This window comes from Aquila chrysaetos, chromosome 14, assembly GCF_900496995.4.
Source record: "Aquila chrysaetos chrysaetos chromosome 14, bAquChr1.4, whole genome shotgun sequence".
Lineage (NCBI taxonomy): Eukaryota > Metazoa > Chordata > Aves > Accipitriformes > Accipitridae > Aquila > Aquila chrysaetos.
Window position 1 is genome coordinate 33969866 of NC_044017.1, and position 17193 is coordinate 33987058.

At 39.3% G+C, this 17193-nt stretch overlaps 1 protein-coding gene across 3 annotated transcripts in view; it reads right to left on the reverse strand.

The window, feature by feature from the left end:
* Positions 1 to 525: 525 nt before the first annotated feature.
* Positions 526 to 17193, reverse strand: part of COG6 (component of oligomeric golgi complex 6) — a 64749-nt gene continuing 48081 nt past the window's right edge. Inside the window, exons 16-19 of one of the 3 annotated variants that reach the window (XM_041128635.1) lie at positions 16528 to 16635; positions 14922 to 14975; positions 11716 to 11795; positions 527 to 5359 (exon numbers count right to left, since the gene is read on the reverse strand). In XM_041128635.1, the coding sequence (XP_040984569.1) occupies positions 5176 to 5359; positions 11716 to 11795; positions 14922 to 14975; positions 16528 to 16635 (426 nt within the window). In that variant the 3' untranslated portion in view covers positions 527 to 5175. Of the gene's footprint in view, positions 5360 to 5486; positions 8025 to 11715; positions 11796 to 14921; positions 14976 to 16527; positions 16636 to 17193 lie in introns of those variants that run through there. The other 2 variants (XM_030036290.1, XM_041128634.1) reach the window with 2 other exon arrangements.

The following is a 17193-nucleotide window of genomic DNA, read 5'->3' on the forward strand; positions in this document are numbered from 1 at the left end:
GTTGCTCGGAGCCCCGTCCAACCTGGCCTTGAACACTTCCAGGGATGGGGCATCTGCAGCCTTTCTGGGCAATTTGTGCCAGTGTTTCACCACCCTCATTCTAAAAAATTTCTTCTTTATACCTAGTCTGAATCTACCCTCTTTTAGTTTAAAACCATTATCCCTTGTCCTATCACAACAGGCCCTACTAAAAAGTCTGTCCCCATCTTTCTTATAAGCCCCCTTTAAGTACTGAAAGGCCACAATAAGGTCTCCCCAGAGCCTTCTCTTCTCCAGGCTGAACAACCCCAGTTCTCTCAGCCTGTCTTTGTAGGAGAGGTGCTCCAGCCCTCTGATCATTTTCGTGTCCCTCCTCCGGACCCGCTCCAACAGGTCCACGTCTTTCCTGTGCTGAGGATCCCAGAGCTGGATGCAGTACTGCAGGTGGGCTCTTGCCAGAGAGGAGCAGAGGGGCAGAATCCCTTCCCTCAACCTGCTGCCCACGCTGCTTTTGGTGCAGCCCAGGATACGGTTGGCAGTTTTTAATCCTTTTCTCATTCTGGATATAAAAAAATAAAAATCAAAGGACTCTGTAAGCTGATCCCATTTAAGTAGAAAGCTGACACATTTTTATCATTTCTGTGAGATTCCTGTGTGCTGCTAAGAGGGCCTGGGGAAGGGGATCTGAAGGAATTAGTGTATTTTATAAAGAAACCGAACAGTGCAAGAGCGTGTTCAAGTACAAATTGTTACTGAAACCGAAGAGAGGACAACATTGCTACAACATCCTCAGCTTCAGAGCCCTCTCTAAGTCAAAGTGCTGGCAAGCTGATCATCTCCTGGCATTTGCTTGTGCCACTATCCTGGAAGTCCCTGGGGCACGCTCCTCCTTGCTGTAAGAAGACAGGCAGTCCATTCTGCTATTGTGGACAGGAGCACCAGACCTGAGGCACAGGTTTCTCCCCAAGCCGCAGGTGGGGATGGATCCTCATAGGGATAAATGTTTGTCATTCCCACGGTATTTAGGTATGGAGCAGAAGGGCCACCTGACCCAAGGGCAGAATGGTTGGCCATGCCAATCAAATTTCTGACTTAGTGTTTGCTGAAGTGAAGGCTCTATTTCCTCTACACAAGCCAAGCAGCTTGTCTTCCAATTTGCCTGTTCTTTCTTTTCAGCCAAGAAGGATCCGGACAGCCCTACCTGAAGCTGTGAGCTGCACTCGGGACAGTGGTAAGAGGCAGCAGAAGCACTGTCCTTTGTGAACAGGGAGAAGTCTCTCCTGCTGAAGTAGGCAGGTGTCCTCGGAGCAAGGTGGGGAAGGGCTGGAGAATGAAGATCTGCTCCATGATCTCTCCAGTGGGGCCATGGGAGCTGGAAGCACAACTAAGGCTTCTTCTCAGCTCTGTGTCCAGGAGATTTGAGGACCTGTGAAACTGCTGGGTGCAGTAATTCAGGATTAGAAATATTTTATTTGGACAGTTTCTACAAGGGAGGGTACAAGGAGAATCAAGGAACTGGGCTGACCATGCAGAACTGATACAGACAGTAGGGACAGGAGCTTTCTTTAAGGATTTCCCCATAACTTGGTCCTTCTGAGGGGCATTTTCTGAGCCATTTCTAAGGGCAAAGGACCTTTAAGAGCTTAGCCAGACTTTTAAGAGTCATCTTCTGAAAATCATTCATAAATTCCTATTAAAAGTTCATAAGGCTCCTAGGCTACAAACAAGGACACCAAAAACACTAAGGAAAAAAAAAAATGATAATATATGTGTCCTGTTCTGACTCTTACCCACTTCTGACTCTGATCTTTCAAGGTCAACTGCAGATCCAGAGAATGAGCTCACGTCCAGCCTCTGCAGCCTGGCACCGCTGCCGGGGCCTCTTGCAGAGCCAAGGCTCCGCGCAGCTTCAGCCCCACAACCTGCCCCTGCGAAACCTGCCCTTGCCCAGCGAAAGGCGCATGCCCGGCCAGGGACCGGCGCAGGACGCACCCAGGCAGCTCTGTTTTCTTCCCTTCTCGCTTTCTCTGTGACTCCTGCAATGTGTTTGCACATGGTGGAAAAAACGCAGGGAGGAGGCAAAGAGCAGGGAGAGGCGGCCAGGAACGTCACCCTCCCTGCCTGCGCTCGGCTGCGGGGCCAGCAGGCGCAGTGGCTCACGTCAGCATCGGTACCCGGGGAAGTCGGAGGAGCCCCTGATGCCTGCAGCAGTAGAACTGCCCAGGGATGAGTTGAATTTTGGGGGTAATCCATTTTGCAATTAAAAAAGGAAAGTGTATCATCTGCACAAACTTGGGTAATGCAGGCTTGCAGCGGAAGAGGTGAAACCTGGTTTGCTCAGAAAACTGGCTTGCAAGGAATACAAGATATTTCACAAATTTTCGAACCCGTCTTCTCCTCCCCATTTTCATTAATGGGCATCTTTTATCCTGTCATAAGCAACAGCAACAAGACTAATTAGTTTAACAAGTACAACAAATGGTTTTATTGACAAAAAAGAACCCTTTGAAATATACATTATATTCACAAAGGATTAAATTACACCCTATTATCCATTTTCCATAAAATAAAGATTACTTTGATAAATCATGACTAATGTTATCTTTGGCTGATAAGAACTCTGTGCTTATTTGTGTGGCTTCTATAAATAGTGTGTTCTGAATTTTTTTTCTCCCTAAATATAGTCAATGATACAGTCTGCCAGGCATCTTCCTGCAATTTGACAATACCACATCTGTGAACTAGGCAGCAAATGAAAGCTTCATTTTCTGAATATGAACCATGCAACAGTATTTTTCTTTTTTGTCAGCTGCTCTGCAGTGATCTATGAAACACCTTTCAGCCATACCTTGCTCAATCAAGGTTTCCTTACTGCTAAAGCAAGGTAGTCAAAATAAATTTCTTTTTGTTAAGAGAAAAGCCTTTGTGGTTCATCTTTGCATTGTACGCAAAGTCTGACAATTGTAGCATGAGGGGTTCATACCCTCATTTAGGCCTTAATGTACATAAGATATGTACATTAATGTACATAAGTGCACATTTTCAGGTGTAAAGGACTCTCTTGCACTTTGTCTTTCCATAGCTTTGCACCAGAGGATTCTGCAGATTACTGAAGAATTACCCGCATCATCTCTGAGGGGATGAACAGTCAGTCAAAGACCAAGACAGAAGCAGTGTCTTGGGTTTACTTCAGCCCTACACCAGCTCTGCATGAAGTGGCTCTTTACTCAAGGATGTAGAGAGCTGGGGTGTCAGAAGACGACCTTTGTGTGACAAGAGTCACCGACCTTTTGGGCATTTGGTAACCACATCTGCTGGGCTAGCGGGAACATCCCCAGTGGAGCACCAGCCCTGGAACCTAGCTGGGCAGCAAACACCTGGTTTAGCACAGCACAAGAGCACATGCTCACCTTTACAACACCGTTAAAAAACTTTTGAAGAAGTAGTTTGATTCTGAAAAACTGAAGTTGGCTTCCTACCATGCAGCAGATGGCTGGAGAGACCTGCCCTGCCATATGAAGGGCATTGCCTCTCCTACTCTTCAGGACAAATATCCAAGTTCACGATACGTTCATTTCCCACGTTTATGAAATTCTTTCAAGAAACAAATGGGCTCCGGATAAATCTACGGCTTTGTACGTCACTGGTTGACTCAAAGCACCTCATTTTACTCTGAATTACCCAAGGGTTAGAATTGTTGCAGGATTGTCTTGAAGTCTAATTTGCCAAGTGCTTAAAAGCAGTGGAGAAAAGCTGCAGAGGTTCTACAAACCTTTAACAAGTAAATCCAATGTGCGAGGGAGCTCACCTGACATACCTTTTACTTCCACCGCCAGTTTCTTCTAATCTGCATTTTGAAAATTCTCTGAACTATTCAAACATAACATCAATTTAACATCAATTTACGGCATCTAACCCTACCATGGCTGTTTTGGATGGGTGCCCTCATCATAAGCAAATGTCTCTTTTCCTGTATTTTCCCTCAGAAGCAGGTGCCAGTGGATTTCAAACAAACCCACACCCATGTCTGTGTTGCTTCTGGAGGGTGTGTTTTACTCATGGAAATATGTCTAACCCCTTCGTTTAATTTTCAAAATTTTATAAGCTTCCCACCCCCTGGGTTGCCTGCAAAGTGACTCAGCAAGGCAAGCAAAGGGATCAAAATTCAGATACAGTTTTTTAAATGAATGGAAAAGTTTAGTGGTTCTGAAAGTATTTTCCTCCAACACATATTTCAAAAACTTTAATAAAAATAATTACAGCTGAGTCTATTAACAGACAAAATGCAGGGCTAGAGTCATAAATCTCAGAGAATAGGGAGGAGCACTCTTAAACGTTGCAAAACAAATGTATTATCACCTTTCCAAACCTCCTTACGCTTCTCTTTTCCTATAATAAAAAACAAAAAAACACTGTGGCTGGTCTGCTGTGTGCTTGCTATAATCAAAACAACTTTTATATTTTATTTCCACAATGGTGTGTGTATTTATAAAGAGGGGAGGAGAAAATTGTACACATAGGACTGAACACAGAGGCATTGTCACCAGTGCGGAGGAACCACCTTGGGTCCAACCCAAACTCAACTCTGTAGCTTGCTGTTTGCTGGATATTCTGTAGGTGATAAAGTCCTGGGATCCTGATTCTGTTTCAGGGACTCATGTATTGGAGGTCAAAGATAAGGTCCCCAAGTAACAACTGGAGGGAGATCTAGACCTTGGAGTCCTCAGGAGATCCCTCATGTACATGCCACAGGGCCAAACTCCTCCTTGCTTATTCTATCTCATGCCTCCCATATTTTGCATTGATTCATGCACAGCTGCTAAATTAAAGAAAAGAAACAGAGCTGCCCCATCTCATGCTCCACAAGAGCCAAGGGTTCCCCTCCTCCAGGAAGGCGGGAGATGTCAATTCCAAACTCCTTTGGCCCAGAACCCAGCTCTCCCACTTCCCATGGAAGTGCTCTTTGCATCGGACGACGATGCAAAAAGATGCCTTTCACACATCTGTTCTCAGAATTGTGTTGTCAGAGCGTCAAACGTGGAGAGCGGTGCCCACCACAGGCAGCGCTCAAACACCTTGCTTTACCCAGTTTTCCCAAGCATGTTGGTGCCCAGCACAGAATAACGGACTCGCTCTTTGAAGGCGTGCCCCTCCTTGTCAAGTGTTTAAGGACCAACAGCAGAGGTGCTGACTTACTCAGCCCAGCCAGGTGAGCTTCTCTTCACGCACTGCGATGCTCAAGCCAGACCTGCAGGAACTGGGCTGAATACGAACGCGGTACTGACACCCAGGATTATTCCATTTACTACAATGCTTATGGGTCATCCATCTAACTGAGCAATTAGAGGACTGCAGCTTCACGGCTCCTGGTGTGGAAATCCTGGGAATTTGTAAAATAAAAGGGTCAGAAATGTCAAACTAGAAAAGGCAGGTCAAAATCTAATCACCCTTTCCTTCCTCCTCTTAGGAAGGCAAGCAAGAGGAAATAACAACATGGAAGACAGCAGTCAGTAAATCAAATGCTTTTATTGACATTCTTTCTCATTTGTGACCCTTTGTCATTTAACTGCACAAACCAAAATTAGTGATCTGACTTTAATTTTTCTAAGTTACAACTTTCATAGCTTTTGCATTTTTTATTGAGAAGATAAAATCATGGATAAGTCTCTACATGGACTCAAAGATAGGAAGCAACTTCTTACTAATCTTCATGCAAACTACTGACTCATTATTGGAGACTGAGGTTGAGTGTAATTTCAGGAAAAAGTTCACTCTTATGAGTATGTTAATCTAATAACTAGCTAATTTATAATCCTTTCACAATTGATGTAATTTTCACATATTAGATAATAATTATAGGCATATTAAGCAAAATTAACGTTATTAAACAACAATGAACAGCCTTCTAAATATATACTATGGTAATGCAAAATCTGAGTAATTTAAAGTGTCTTACCTAGTAAAAGAGCATAATTTTCCATTAGAGCTTTTCTAGGCTTCTAGAATTTTTTGTCTTACAGGTCTGGAGTTTTTAAACAGAATAAATCTAACATTCACATTTACAGAAGAATTTATGCCTGATCCAAGAACTCCAGGGACACTTATACTTTCCAATCTTTTTCTATTATACCAACAAATTATGCCCATTTGAAAAAGGAGCTATTGCTTTATTGTGGTATTACCAAGGAAGCTGATTTCTGAGCACACTGGATATATCTTGTGCAATGAGTTTTCCAAGAGACTAAAATGTATTGCTGCTGCTCTTCTCTATTTCTTGCTCTTTTGCAAGCATACTCTAAACTGCACACTTGGCTGCCTCTAAGTATATATTTTATATGGGGAATATTATTGTTGATAAAAATAAAATATGTAAGTTATTCAATATGAATGACTGCTCATCTTCCCCTTGATGTATATAAATAAGTCACATCTAATATAAGTGTAAACTCAGGCAACTGTAGTAACTCTGTGGCACCTGTACAATAACAAAGAGAAAAAAAAAAAGTGAAATGCTTCCAATGAAACAGTTAGCTTAAATTATCCTTTAAAACAAAACAAACAAAAAACCTAATCCCAAACCACCCCGAATTCCTTTTTACTAACTTTTTGTTTCCTGAAGGTTTCTCTATAACAAGGCTTTCCTAAAAGAATACGCTTAAGGAATTTGCAGAAAATTATCGTAAGGCCCAACAGAGAACAAGTGTCCTACTTATCTATTTTCCTCTTTTACTGGAAGCAAAGGTCTCCTAAATCATAACTCTCTATATAATTAGGGTTTCTACACAGAGCAGGTTCAGCTTTGCACCAAAGGAGGAAAGAAATGAAACCTTCACTCGTGGCTTTCTACACATCAGCCTAGAACAACTATACATCCCGGCTCTCCCATGTAATTCCCAGAACAACCTGTGGCTGCCACAGGTGAACTTAACCATAATTTTTAGGAGCACCGCTGCAGACACATAAACCACGAAAATCTCCTGGTGGATTATTAACTGAATGAATGCTTGTACTAGAGCAGATGGACTTTTTCTATACTTAAAAAAAAGCAAAGCAAAAAACACGTACATGTGAAGGAGGAATGGCCATACCGCTGTGCAAACCATATTTTCCTAACCTACATTGTTATTGGTCCCAGCCTTAAGAGATCTGCAAGTTTCAACTGATACAAGGATTCCTACAGAATGACTGCACTAAAACAAAGTCCTTCCAGTAAAACAAAATTATACAAATAATTTAAAGCATTAAGTTCCAGGTTATGTACATGCATGTAGTTCAAATACTTCTTTTTCTTACAGAAAATACCAGAACTAGCAACAACAACAATGAATTCCAAAAAACCACACAAATTTCACCCCAAAGATTTAATCAATGGGATTTGAAAAACAGCATCAAATATTCTGAAATAATTTATGAGCTGTAAAAGCAGTGCACTTGAGACATTCAAAGTATATCAGTTGTATTAAAATTACAGTTATCAGCATTTACTGATGATAGGCTGAGAAAAAGAGTGAAAGAACAGGGAAAAGAGCAAATAAAAATATTGGTGAGGTCGTAAGGGACACTGGTTCAATCTCTAGTTGAAAGGATTATGTACAGCAAGGAAAAAGCTTCTTTCTCCTTTACTCCCTTTTTCAAAGAGATTGCATATTGTCAAGGTCCATTTCCATTAGAGGAATACATTAAAATAATTTTTAATCTATATTCTATTTTCTGGCCTATAGAAGGTATTCAAAGACACAGGAAAGACTAAACTTCCGCCAAGCAGATTAAACAAAATTGCATTCCTACATATTTTAACTATACAGTTACACATCAAAATTCAAAACAGAAAATAACTTGATGCAAATACTCAACAAATACATAATTATGGATTCTGATAAATCTGGGGGAAACAAGACTATGAAAGGAGTGCCTGAACTTGATGAGGAGATCTGTGTAGTATGGTTTCTGGATCCTTATATTCATTTGAAGGATCCATCACAGCTGCGTATAACTCACTGTAAGCTCTGCAGACCAGTTCTGTTGACTGTTTTATTATCTGCTCTCTAAAAAACAAAACAAAAAGATAATTTGCAAATCATGGGGAATATAACTGTACTACATACAAGGAATTAAAGATATATGCTAAAAACGCACATTAAAAATGAGTGTCAGTTACATTAAAAAGCCCTTTTACTTCAACTGCGAAAACAGCTTAAAGTTTTAAAACAAAGGCAGGCTTTTTCATCTCTTTGTATCAAACATAAATTCACATATATGATCCTAATAACCAAGTAATTAGCTGCTTTATTTCTGCAATCATAAGAAAAATAGTAGAAGGACTTAATTTGCATACATGAGGTTTTTGCCTGCACTCCCCTGCATATTTTAAAAGACTGATAATCTTAGTGATCTACCTTCTACCTCCCATGGCTTCTCACTGTCCTTTGCAAATACACACATTTCATCTACCAGCAAATATATTCTATTTGCTTTATCTTGACAGCACCTAATTCCATAATCGGTCAAAAAGGAAGAGCTGAAAGTGATAGTGGTCAGAGATTTAAAACCTGCTACAGCCTTTTACCAACAATGCTGTGAAGTCTGCATCCTGTTATTCTTCTGGATCTAAATGAATAACAATGCACAGAGATCGGATGCTAAATTTAACTGGAAAGTTTAAGATTTACGAAAGTTTAAGATTTTTTTTTTATTTATTATAAAAAACAATATTTTTACTTTACATTGCCCATTGAATCGGTTTACTTTAATCACCATGATGATGTGTTTACAGTTGCACATGCATTTTTATCTATCAGAAATAGTAGTTAAAACTATTTTACAGCCAAACCCATGCAAGTGGAACACCAGGAGAAGCTGAGGAAACCAAGGCAACCATGAATCCAGATTCAGCCCTGATATAATACGCTGCAAAGGAATAAAGACACGAAAACCGCATCCACTAAAATCAGGGTGGAATTCACCAGCTGTTGGGAACTGACAAGTTAAAGAAATCTCAAAGACCAAGTGCGTAGAACTTTGTCTTTTCAGGAAATACAAATAAACGGAAGCTATGAGAAAGAAGAGTAAGAGACAAAACCTACATTTTATTCTGATGCAAAGTATCCAGTTTTTCAATACAGGATCAGTAGATTATTTAGCATACCTGAAAAACAGACTGGCCTTATAATAGAAAATTAAGAAACCCTATTGTAAGGGAAATATATTCAAGGTGTTCAGGTAAAAAACAGCCGTCTCTGAACACAGTCTGGGATCACTAAGCTACTGTAACATGACAATCTTTTAAGAAAGTATTACACACAGAATTTGTATAAAATCAACTATATCGCACCAAATAATATTAAAAGAAAAAGTTCATTACAATATTCCAGAGGATTGAACAGCATCAAATGAGTCTTTCCATCACGTCAGTGTCATTAATCAGAACATTAGGATTTCAGTTGCCATAACAACATGATACATTTTATCACTAACACAAATGGCAGCACTTTCTAAAAATAGTAATGCCAGCATTCAGTTTCTGTGACCCAACACAAATGAAAGAGCTTTTCAAGACCAACAACACATAAATAAATAGCTTAAAACTTTTTAAATGAGCAAAGGAATTTGAAAGACAAGAGCATGCACTGGGAAATGTTGGAAGGAATGCTCTTCATAGTTGTAAAGCTTAAATGATATTGCCAATGAACATATAATACACTGGTCCCTTATCAAAAGCATGTGGTCTGATTTTGAGAACCAAAGAGCTCTTGGGTTCCAGCTTAACCGCTGGAAGAGTGGATCACAATTATGTGATTTCGAGGAAGATGTCTTCAAAAGTGACATCAAACGTCTGCAAAACTAATTCAAAAATTTCAACTACTATAGCCAGAGATTAAAATTATAGCACTGGTTAAATGTTTTGCTTGAATCTTGAGAAACTTTTTAATTTTGAAGGTTTATTTACTACATAAAATATTGACTAAGTCCCTGATTCTACAAGCATGTATCTCTGTAAATACGTGTCTTAACTTCAGAAGGACTGCTTGTGTTTAAAGCTACATGTTTGAAGGCTAATGGGCTAACAGACTTTTTTTTTTTTAATTCAGAGCAGAACCTGACCTATAGCATTGAGTTACAGCAGGTTAATAAACTCCTGCATATTAGCTGAGCTGTACCAGCTATAGCAATCATCCTCACACAGGCTCACCTCTCAGCTGCCCACTGTTGCAAGATAACATGAATTTGGCTTAAATTTCACTAAGGTTTAAAAAGCTTATCAATGGGCTAAGGCTAAGAATGCGTACATGACCGGTTTATCTTGGTTCATCTCACAGAAGAAACGATTAAGTCAGAGTAATTTCACTGTGCCTGAGTCTTTATGGTAGCATAAAGTCTACCTCTGAAAAATTGCTTCTGTGTTAACAGTGAAAAATTGAGGCTTTCAAAATACATTTACTGTTATTATGATTTTTAAATAGACCTACGTTAAAAAAAAAAAGAGCAAGAGCTAAAATACAGGTTTAACAGCTTGACACCTAGAAGCAAAAGTTGCAATGCTTCACTGACATTACTGCTCAAGCTACCCTGTTTGATCTGTACTGGAGCAGAACAGCTCTCGCACAACAGGGTTAGCTCTGCTGGCTGAGCTGTGGGAATCGTAACCCCAGCAAGAGAGACCCAGCGAACTACTGAAAAGCACCAACATCCCCCACACCAAGCCACACACCATGTGTATGGCATGAAACTGGAAATCTTTGAATGAGGAGAACCTGAGCAACACAGCAGGAGAACCTGGCAGCTGGACTAGCTGATCATTGTAGGTCCCTTCCAACTGAACTATTCTATTCTATTATAATAAATTCCCAACAATAAATATTTTTCCCTTGACGTATGTAATTTTTTAATTGCAAGACGCTGTAATACAATCCCACTAAGGACAGGTACTAGTAATGAGACTCCAAATATTGTTGCATCACATAAAATGTGATGTGCTAGTCTCAATTTCTGGTATATTCCATAACCTGCATTCTTCACAAAAGTGTGAAAAATAATGTCAAGAAAAGTTTTTGATCAGCGCAGCATATAATTCTCTGAGTTTAAGTATTACAAAATGTCTTCATATGGCTCACATTTAATTGGGAAGAAATTTGTGGCACTTTCTCTAGCCTTAGGGTTCAGTTATATTCAAAAAACAAGACAAGAGATAAATAATAAAGTTCATGCTTCCACACTTCAAAGAAGACATCACTAAAAAAACCCGCATTAGGTGAAAAGTAAAGTATTCTCAGCACAATATTCAATGAGACAGAATGCCAATATTCTACAGCAGAAGACAACAAAGTTGAAAATTCTAGACCTGACGGAGCAGTGGGGATAAAAGAAATCTTGAGTGGAGAATTACATATTTCATCTGTCTTTGGAATGCTTACAAAATAGTTCTAAAACAATTTGCAACTAAGTTGACAAAATCTGCCAGCACAGTGGAATATGTTCAAAATAGATGAATGTAATTAATTTTGATGGTGTCCATTAAATCAGGAGTAACTACTTCAGAAAGTTACAGAATTACGTATTCCTCACTGCTTGTTCAAAAAGAGGAGAGTCAGAACAAAACTGAATTGTGACCTGAAGGACAATGCAAACATGATCACAGCTGATAACTTGAATTGTCATCATGATCCACTAAAACCTAATCAAATTCATCTTTCTGATCATTATGCAGGCATAATAGAAATTCAAAGGCAAGATACTTACTTCACAGTGGCACTCAGAAGGAAATTTAGCTGGGACATTAACAGACTATCTGGAGCAGAGAGATAGCGATCAAACTGAGCCTAGGGGTGGGGGGCAGGGAAAAAGAATATGAGATCAACACATTAAAAACTTGCTGTTAGATGAAAACAGGTAAAAACACAGATCACTGAAAAGTGATTACATTAAAACGGCACCTTCTTATTTGATAAACATTTCTCTTTTTATATATTTAAGATGGAGCCTAACATACTGTACAAATGTTTAAGGCAGAACTTAATAGTCCAAACCAAATGGCTAACTTCAGCACCTCTGTCACCAAAATTTTAAGTTTCTCACTCTGAGGACTACAGGTGAAAGGGCAAATAATGAGAATCCAGCTTCCATAATTATCCATGTAAGTTCCCTATGCAGATGGTGCATGTATGCATGCACCTCTGAAGATCAGACCTAGCGGATTCAGTGCAGAGGGAATACAGTAGCCTCCAGACAGAAGTCTACTCTGTCCAAGTTAGACATGTTGCACGTTTCTTTTTACATATTTCTTTTTACTTTTTGGCAGGGAGTCACTGCTTAATAATCTAATAAGCATTTATATTGGGAAAAAGAAGAGCAAGGGACCTAGTTCAGGCTCCTCAAACTGCTTCTAGGCCTATTTCTCCTCCCCCATGTAATATAGTGAAAAAAACTGTGGTGCTTTGATTCTAGCAGTTTGGGGAGGAAAACACTAAGAAAGAACATTACTGCTGTCTTCAACTATCTATCAGAGAAGTTGTGGATGCCCCATCCCAGGTTGGATGGGGCTTTGAGCAACCTGGTCTAGTGGAAGGTGTCCCTGCCCGTGGCAGGGGGGTTGGAATGAGATGATCTTCAAGGTCCCTTCCAACCCAAACCATTCCATGATCAAATGGGTGACCATAGAGAAGATGGAGCCAGGTCTCCTCACAGGTGAAAACATGAGGAATATTACACTAAGAAAAATTCTGATTAGATAGTAAGAGGAAAAATTCTTGCCAGGAGTGTCATCAAACACTGAACAGGCTACCCAGAAAAACTGTATAATCTCCACCCTTGGAATTACTCACTTAGGCAAGGCCCTAGGCAACTTTAGCTAATGATGGCAACCTTCCTGAACGCTGGATGAATCTTATCAAACTGGTAAACCCTAAAATCCACATCCATCCATCACATAAATTTGCAAAAAGTGGGCACAAATGACTAATGAAGTCACTCACAGTTCTCATGAATTAACTTTTTGGGGTTATCTGCCCTCGTTTGGAAACCAAGGGAGCTTTAGCTGAGAGAGAGGTATGGACTTTACTAGAACAGCATTTGTAAGCACATATGAACAACTTAAAAGGCTGGGACCTGGGAAGCTTTCAGGTTAAGTTGGGAGGCAGTGAATCTGCCTGCAAGTACTCCCTCCACATGGTTTAAATCCTGGGAAGCCAACAGATTAGGCTGATAGATGGGATTTATGCGGGTTTGATTTCAGCATACTGGGTTCCATTTTGTGTGTCCACACAAGCAGGCATTAAACAAAGTAATGAAGAAAATAAAAACAGTTGGATTCTTCTCTAACTATTCAAGTGAAATTATTATGTACCGCTATAGATAACAGTTACATACATATAATTTAAAGAGATGGTCCCCAAGCTGCAGTCTTTAAATTCCTCATTGGTCTACAAGACTATGATAACTAGAAGATATTTTAAATGCAAAATTTATCAATATTGGTAAGAAGGCATGCTGATCTGAGTAAACCACTGAGTGCTCCGTGCTAGAGCTCCGTCCATACAACCAGCTTGGGAATCCCTGGTTTAAAACTTGAACAGAGGAAAACAGGCTACAGTGACACAATTAAGAGGGATTCAACATGAAATTTTTTTTAAAAAAAGGTCTTTTAAAAAATTTTTTTTAAAAAGACCTTTGTTTCGTGGGGCTATACGTGTACTGCTGGATGAGCAGGCCTTATTTACAGTTAAAACTTTCAGAATAAAGCTAAACTTGACTAAGCAAGAAAAGTGACAGATCATATATTATTGCCTACTGAACTGTGATACTGCTATCTCTATGCAAAATAGCCTTCACACACCCTAAGAAAAAGTATCAGCTGATAATTTGTTTTAAAATTGTGCTGGTTTTGGCTGGGATAGAGTTAATTTTCTTCATAGAAGCTAGTATGGGGCTATGTTTTGGATTTGTGCTGAAAACAGTGTTGATAATGCCGAGATGTTTTTGTTATTGCTGAGCAGTGCTTACACAGAGTCAAGGCCTTTTCTGCTTCTCACCCCACCCCACCAGCGAGCAGGCTGGGGGGGGGCACAAGGAGTTGGGGGGACACAGCTGGGACAGCTGACCCCGACTGACCCAAGGGATATCCCAGACCATACAATGTCATGCTCAGCATGTAAAGCTGGGGGAAGAAGAAAGAAGGGGGGGATGTTTGGAGTTATGGCATGTGTCTTCCCAAGTCACTGTCCTGCGTGACGGAGCCCTGCTTTCCTGGAGATGGCTGAACACCTGCCTGCCCATGGGAAGTGGGGAATGAATTCCTTGGTTTGCTTTGCTTGCATGTGCGGCTTTTGCTTTACCTGTTAAACTGTCTTTATCTTAGGCCATGAGTCTTCTCACTTTTACCCTTCCGATTCTCTCCCCCATCCCAACGCAGGGGGAGTAAGTGAGCGGCTGCGTGGTGCTTAGTTGCTGGCTGGGGGTAAACCGCGACATATTGTAGCTTTCAACTTAAATATACAACTGTGACATATGCCCAGCACCTAACTTCTGAGTTTAGCTGAACTATTTGCATAAAATCAAAGCCTTAGGACTAAAATTATAAATGATAGCAGAACCTATATTTCAAAGCATACAGACAAAAAAGAGACTTTGGTGATTAAAACTAATTAGAGCTAAGTATTTGCTTTTAGCAATTTAAGATGACTCAAGGGATAGCACTCTTGCAAGTAAAGTTCTATTTCTCAGGGCTTAGAAACTAATATTCTATTACTACCCATTCATAAATAATTTATGTATTTATTACTTCAAGTGGTCAAATTACTACAAATGAAGAAAGTATTCCCAGACATGTACTTTAGCTATTCTTAAAGAGTATGACTGGTTAGATGAATATCTACTACATCACATAATTAATAGTATTCCTTCCCATGTCACAGCATCACCACCTTAATATGAAATTGTAAAATGCTTACCATTGCAACCTTCAGGGACACAGAATCCATACTTGGCAAATTTGAAAGAGGACCCTAAGAATCAGTAGTCAAAGGGGGAAGGTGGAAAAAGGTCATACTAGTATATGGAAAAAGGTAAGAAATAATAAATTCTACAATCAGTTCAATACTAAATTGTTATTTGGTCCTGCTACAGGATCTTAAATGTTTGGAAACTGAATCACTATATCAATACTGAAATGCTGTAACAGTTCATTTGTATTCTACCGCTCTCTTAAATTAAAAACTCAGAATACTGAGTTCGTAGTACATCCTTTCAAGTCCTTTTCTTTCTTCTTCACCATTAAATGCTAAACCCCCAAAAAAGCCTTCCACAAGGTCTAGGATAAGAATTGAACTGCAAACTGGCCACATCCCCTTGGTGTTCCAGAATTACAGGGGACAACTTCCCTCTGTTCATCTTTTCCGGGACCGTGCAGAATTCAAGCCCGCTTCCCAGTAAATCTTCTGGGCTGGTATGGCATTACAATGTATACATGCTGCCTAACTCCCTAGCAAATCCTGTGATGACGTCACCTCTGTGGCCAGGCTGCTGGACAGATGTAAATGAAAATTGCTACATTCCATTAACAATCTGCCCTGGTCGATTTGAAATTCTTTTTAGAACAGGAGATAGGCTCATGAATAGGAAACTAAGCTGAGTTATTAATTAGATTATTTATACATTTATTTATTCATCTTTATACATAAAAATCTGTTGAGTTTGGGCACTTTATGCAAAATTATTGGCTGAAGAAACAACACAAAGCTCTCCAACAGAGTTCTGCTTTCTGCAGAAAACACTGTTCTTCACCTTCACAAAAGATCACAAAAGGACATAGGGGCAGCTGAAGGGAAGAGGGGCTGTATTAACACCTATCACGTAACAACTGTGGTTCACAAGAAAGGATGAGCGTAAGCTCTGAATTCCAGTTTTCAGCTCACTCTAAGAAATCTCAAGTTTTCAGTTTTAGAATCTCACTGTCTTGGTGTTAGAATAGCTAGAGCAATGAATAAGGGCAAAAGAAGAAATTTTTTCAAATTACTACTAAACTTAACTGCCAATTTTTCACAGAAGAAAAAAAGCAGTAATTATCTAATGCATGCAGGGTATCTATCCACTCTATGTATGGTGCTGTAGCATGCAACAGAAGAAACCTGAATGCTACATGTACAGTAGGTCCAATATGTTCTAGGTGTCATGGAAGTGGTATACATACTCAGTATTTGTGTTTTAAAGCCAGCTTGACGCTGACACTTTCTGAGGCATATTAAACTACCTATACAGTTATGCTGAGAACATACAGGATGTCTGTGGTGTACGGAGCCTGTCGATGGTACACAGATAAGCTGCACAGAAGGACTGTTGCATACCAAACCTGCTAGGCCTGCTGATTATACAGGGTAGAGAAAATCTGTAGTTGCAAGATGCCTTTGTCTAATAGTCCTGGTCCCATGTGAAAAATCAACAGATAGTACTGAGCTTTTGCTTTCAGAGGAAGCTTAATTTGCAAAAATATTAGTGCCAAAATTCTTCTAGTTGGCAAGTATGCAGTACCTCCTCAACACATATATTATATAAGCTTACCTGTTCTGGTTTGTGTTGCTGCAGAGAGTTATATATGTAACTTAGACCAGCTCTTGTTAACACGTAGGAAGCTTGTTCATTTATAAGTGTATCTAAATGAGCTTCAATCTGAAATTTTAAGCATAAGGTATTAATAAAATGTGCATGAGAATATTAAATAGTACAAGCTCTGAGGTTAAAAGGTCTAGAAACACAAATAAGAAGAAAAAACACAAATAAGAAGGAGAGTGATCAACAAACAAGGATAAAACCACAAATACATACAGCATAATTATTTTATCCATTTACATCTTCCATATTACAAGGAGCCAATAATAAAAATACAGATAATTCTTTCATGTCTGACTAACAGAAGAACCTATTTTTTTTGTATTTGTAAATTCAACAGCAAGAAAAATTAAGAATACCAAAGCTCTAATCTTAAAAAATGCTGTATCATTTTATTTTGCTATAGTTTTTTGAAAATATGTGATAAAAATCATCCAATTCTTATTAAAAATATTGACAATAGCACGGCAGTTTTATAATAAACAAGAGACAGTCACAAGGAAAATAAAACTGAAACTAAATCATAATCAGTAATGATTTTAAATTCAATACTGATAAACATGTATGAAAAAATTAACTGAAAGAACAATAGACAATGAAATTACAGCTATCAATTTT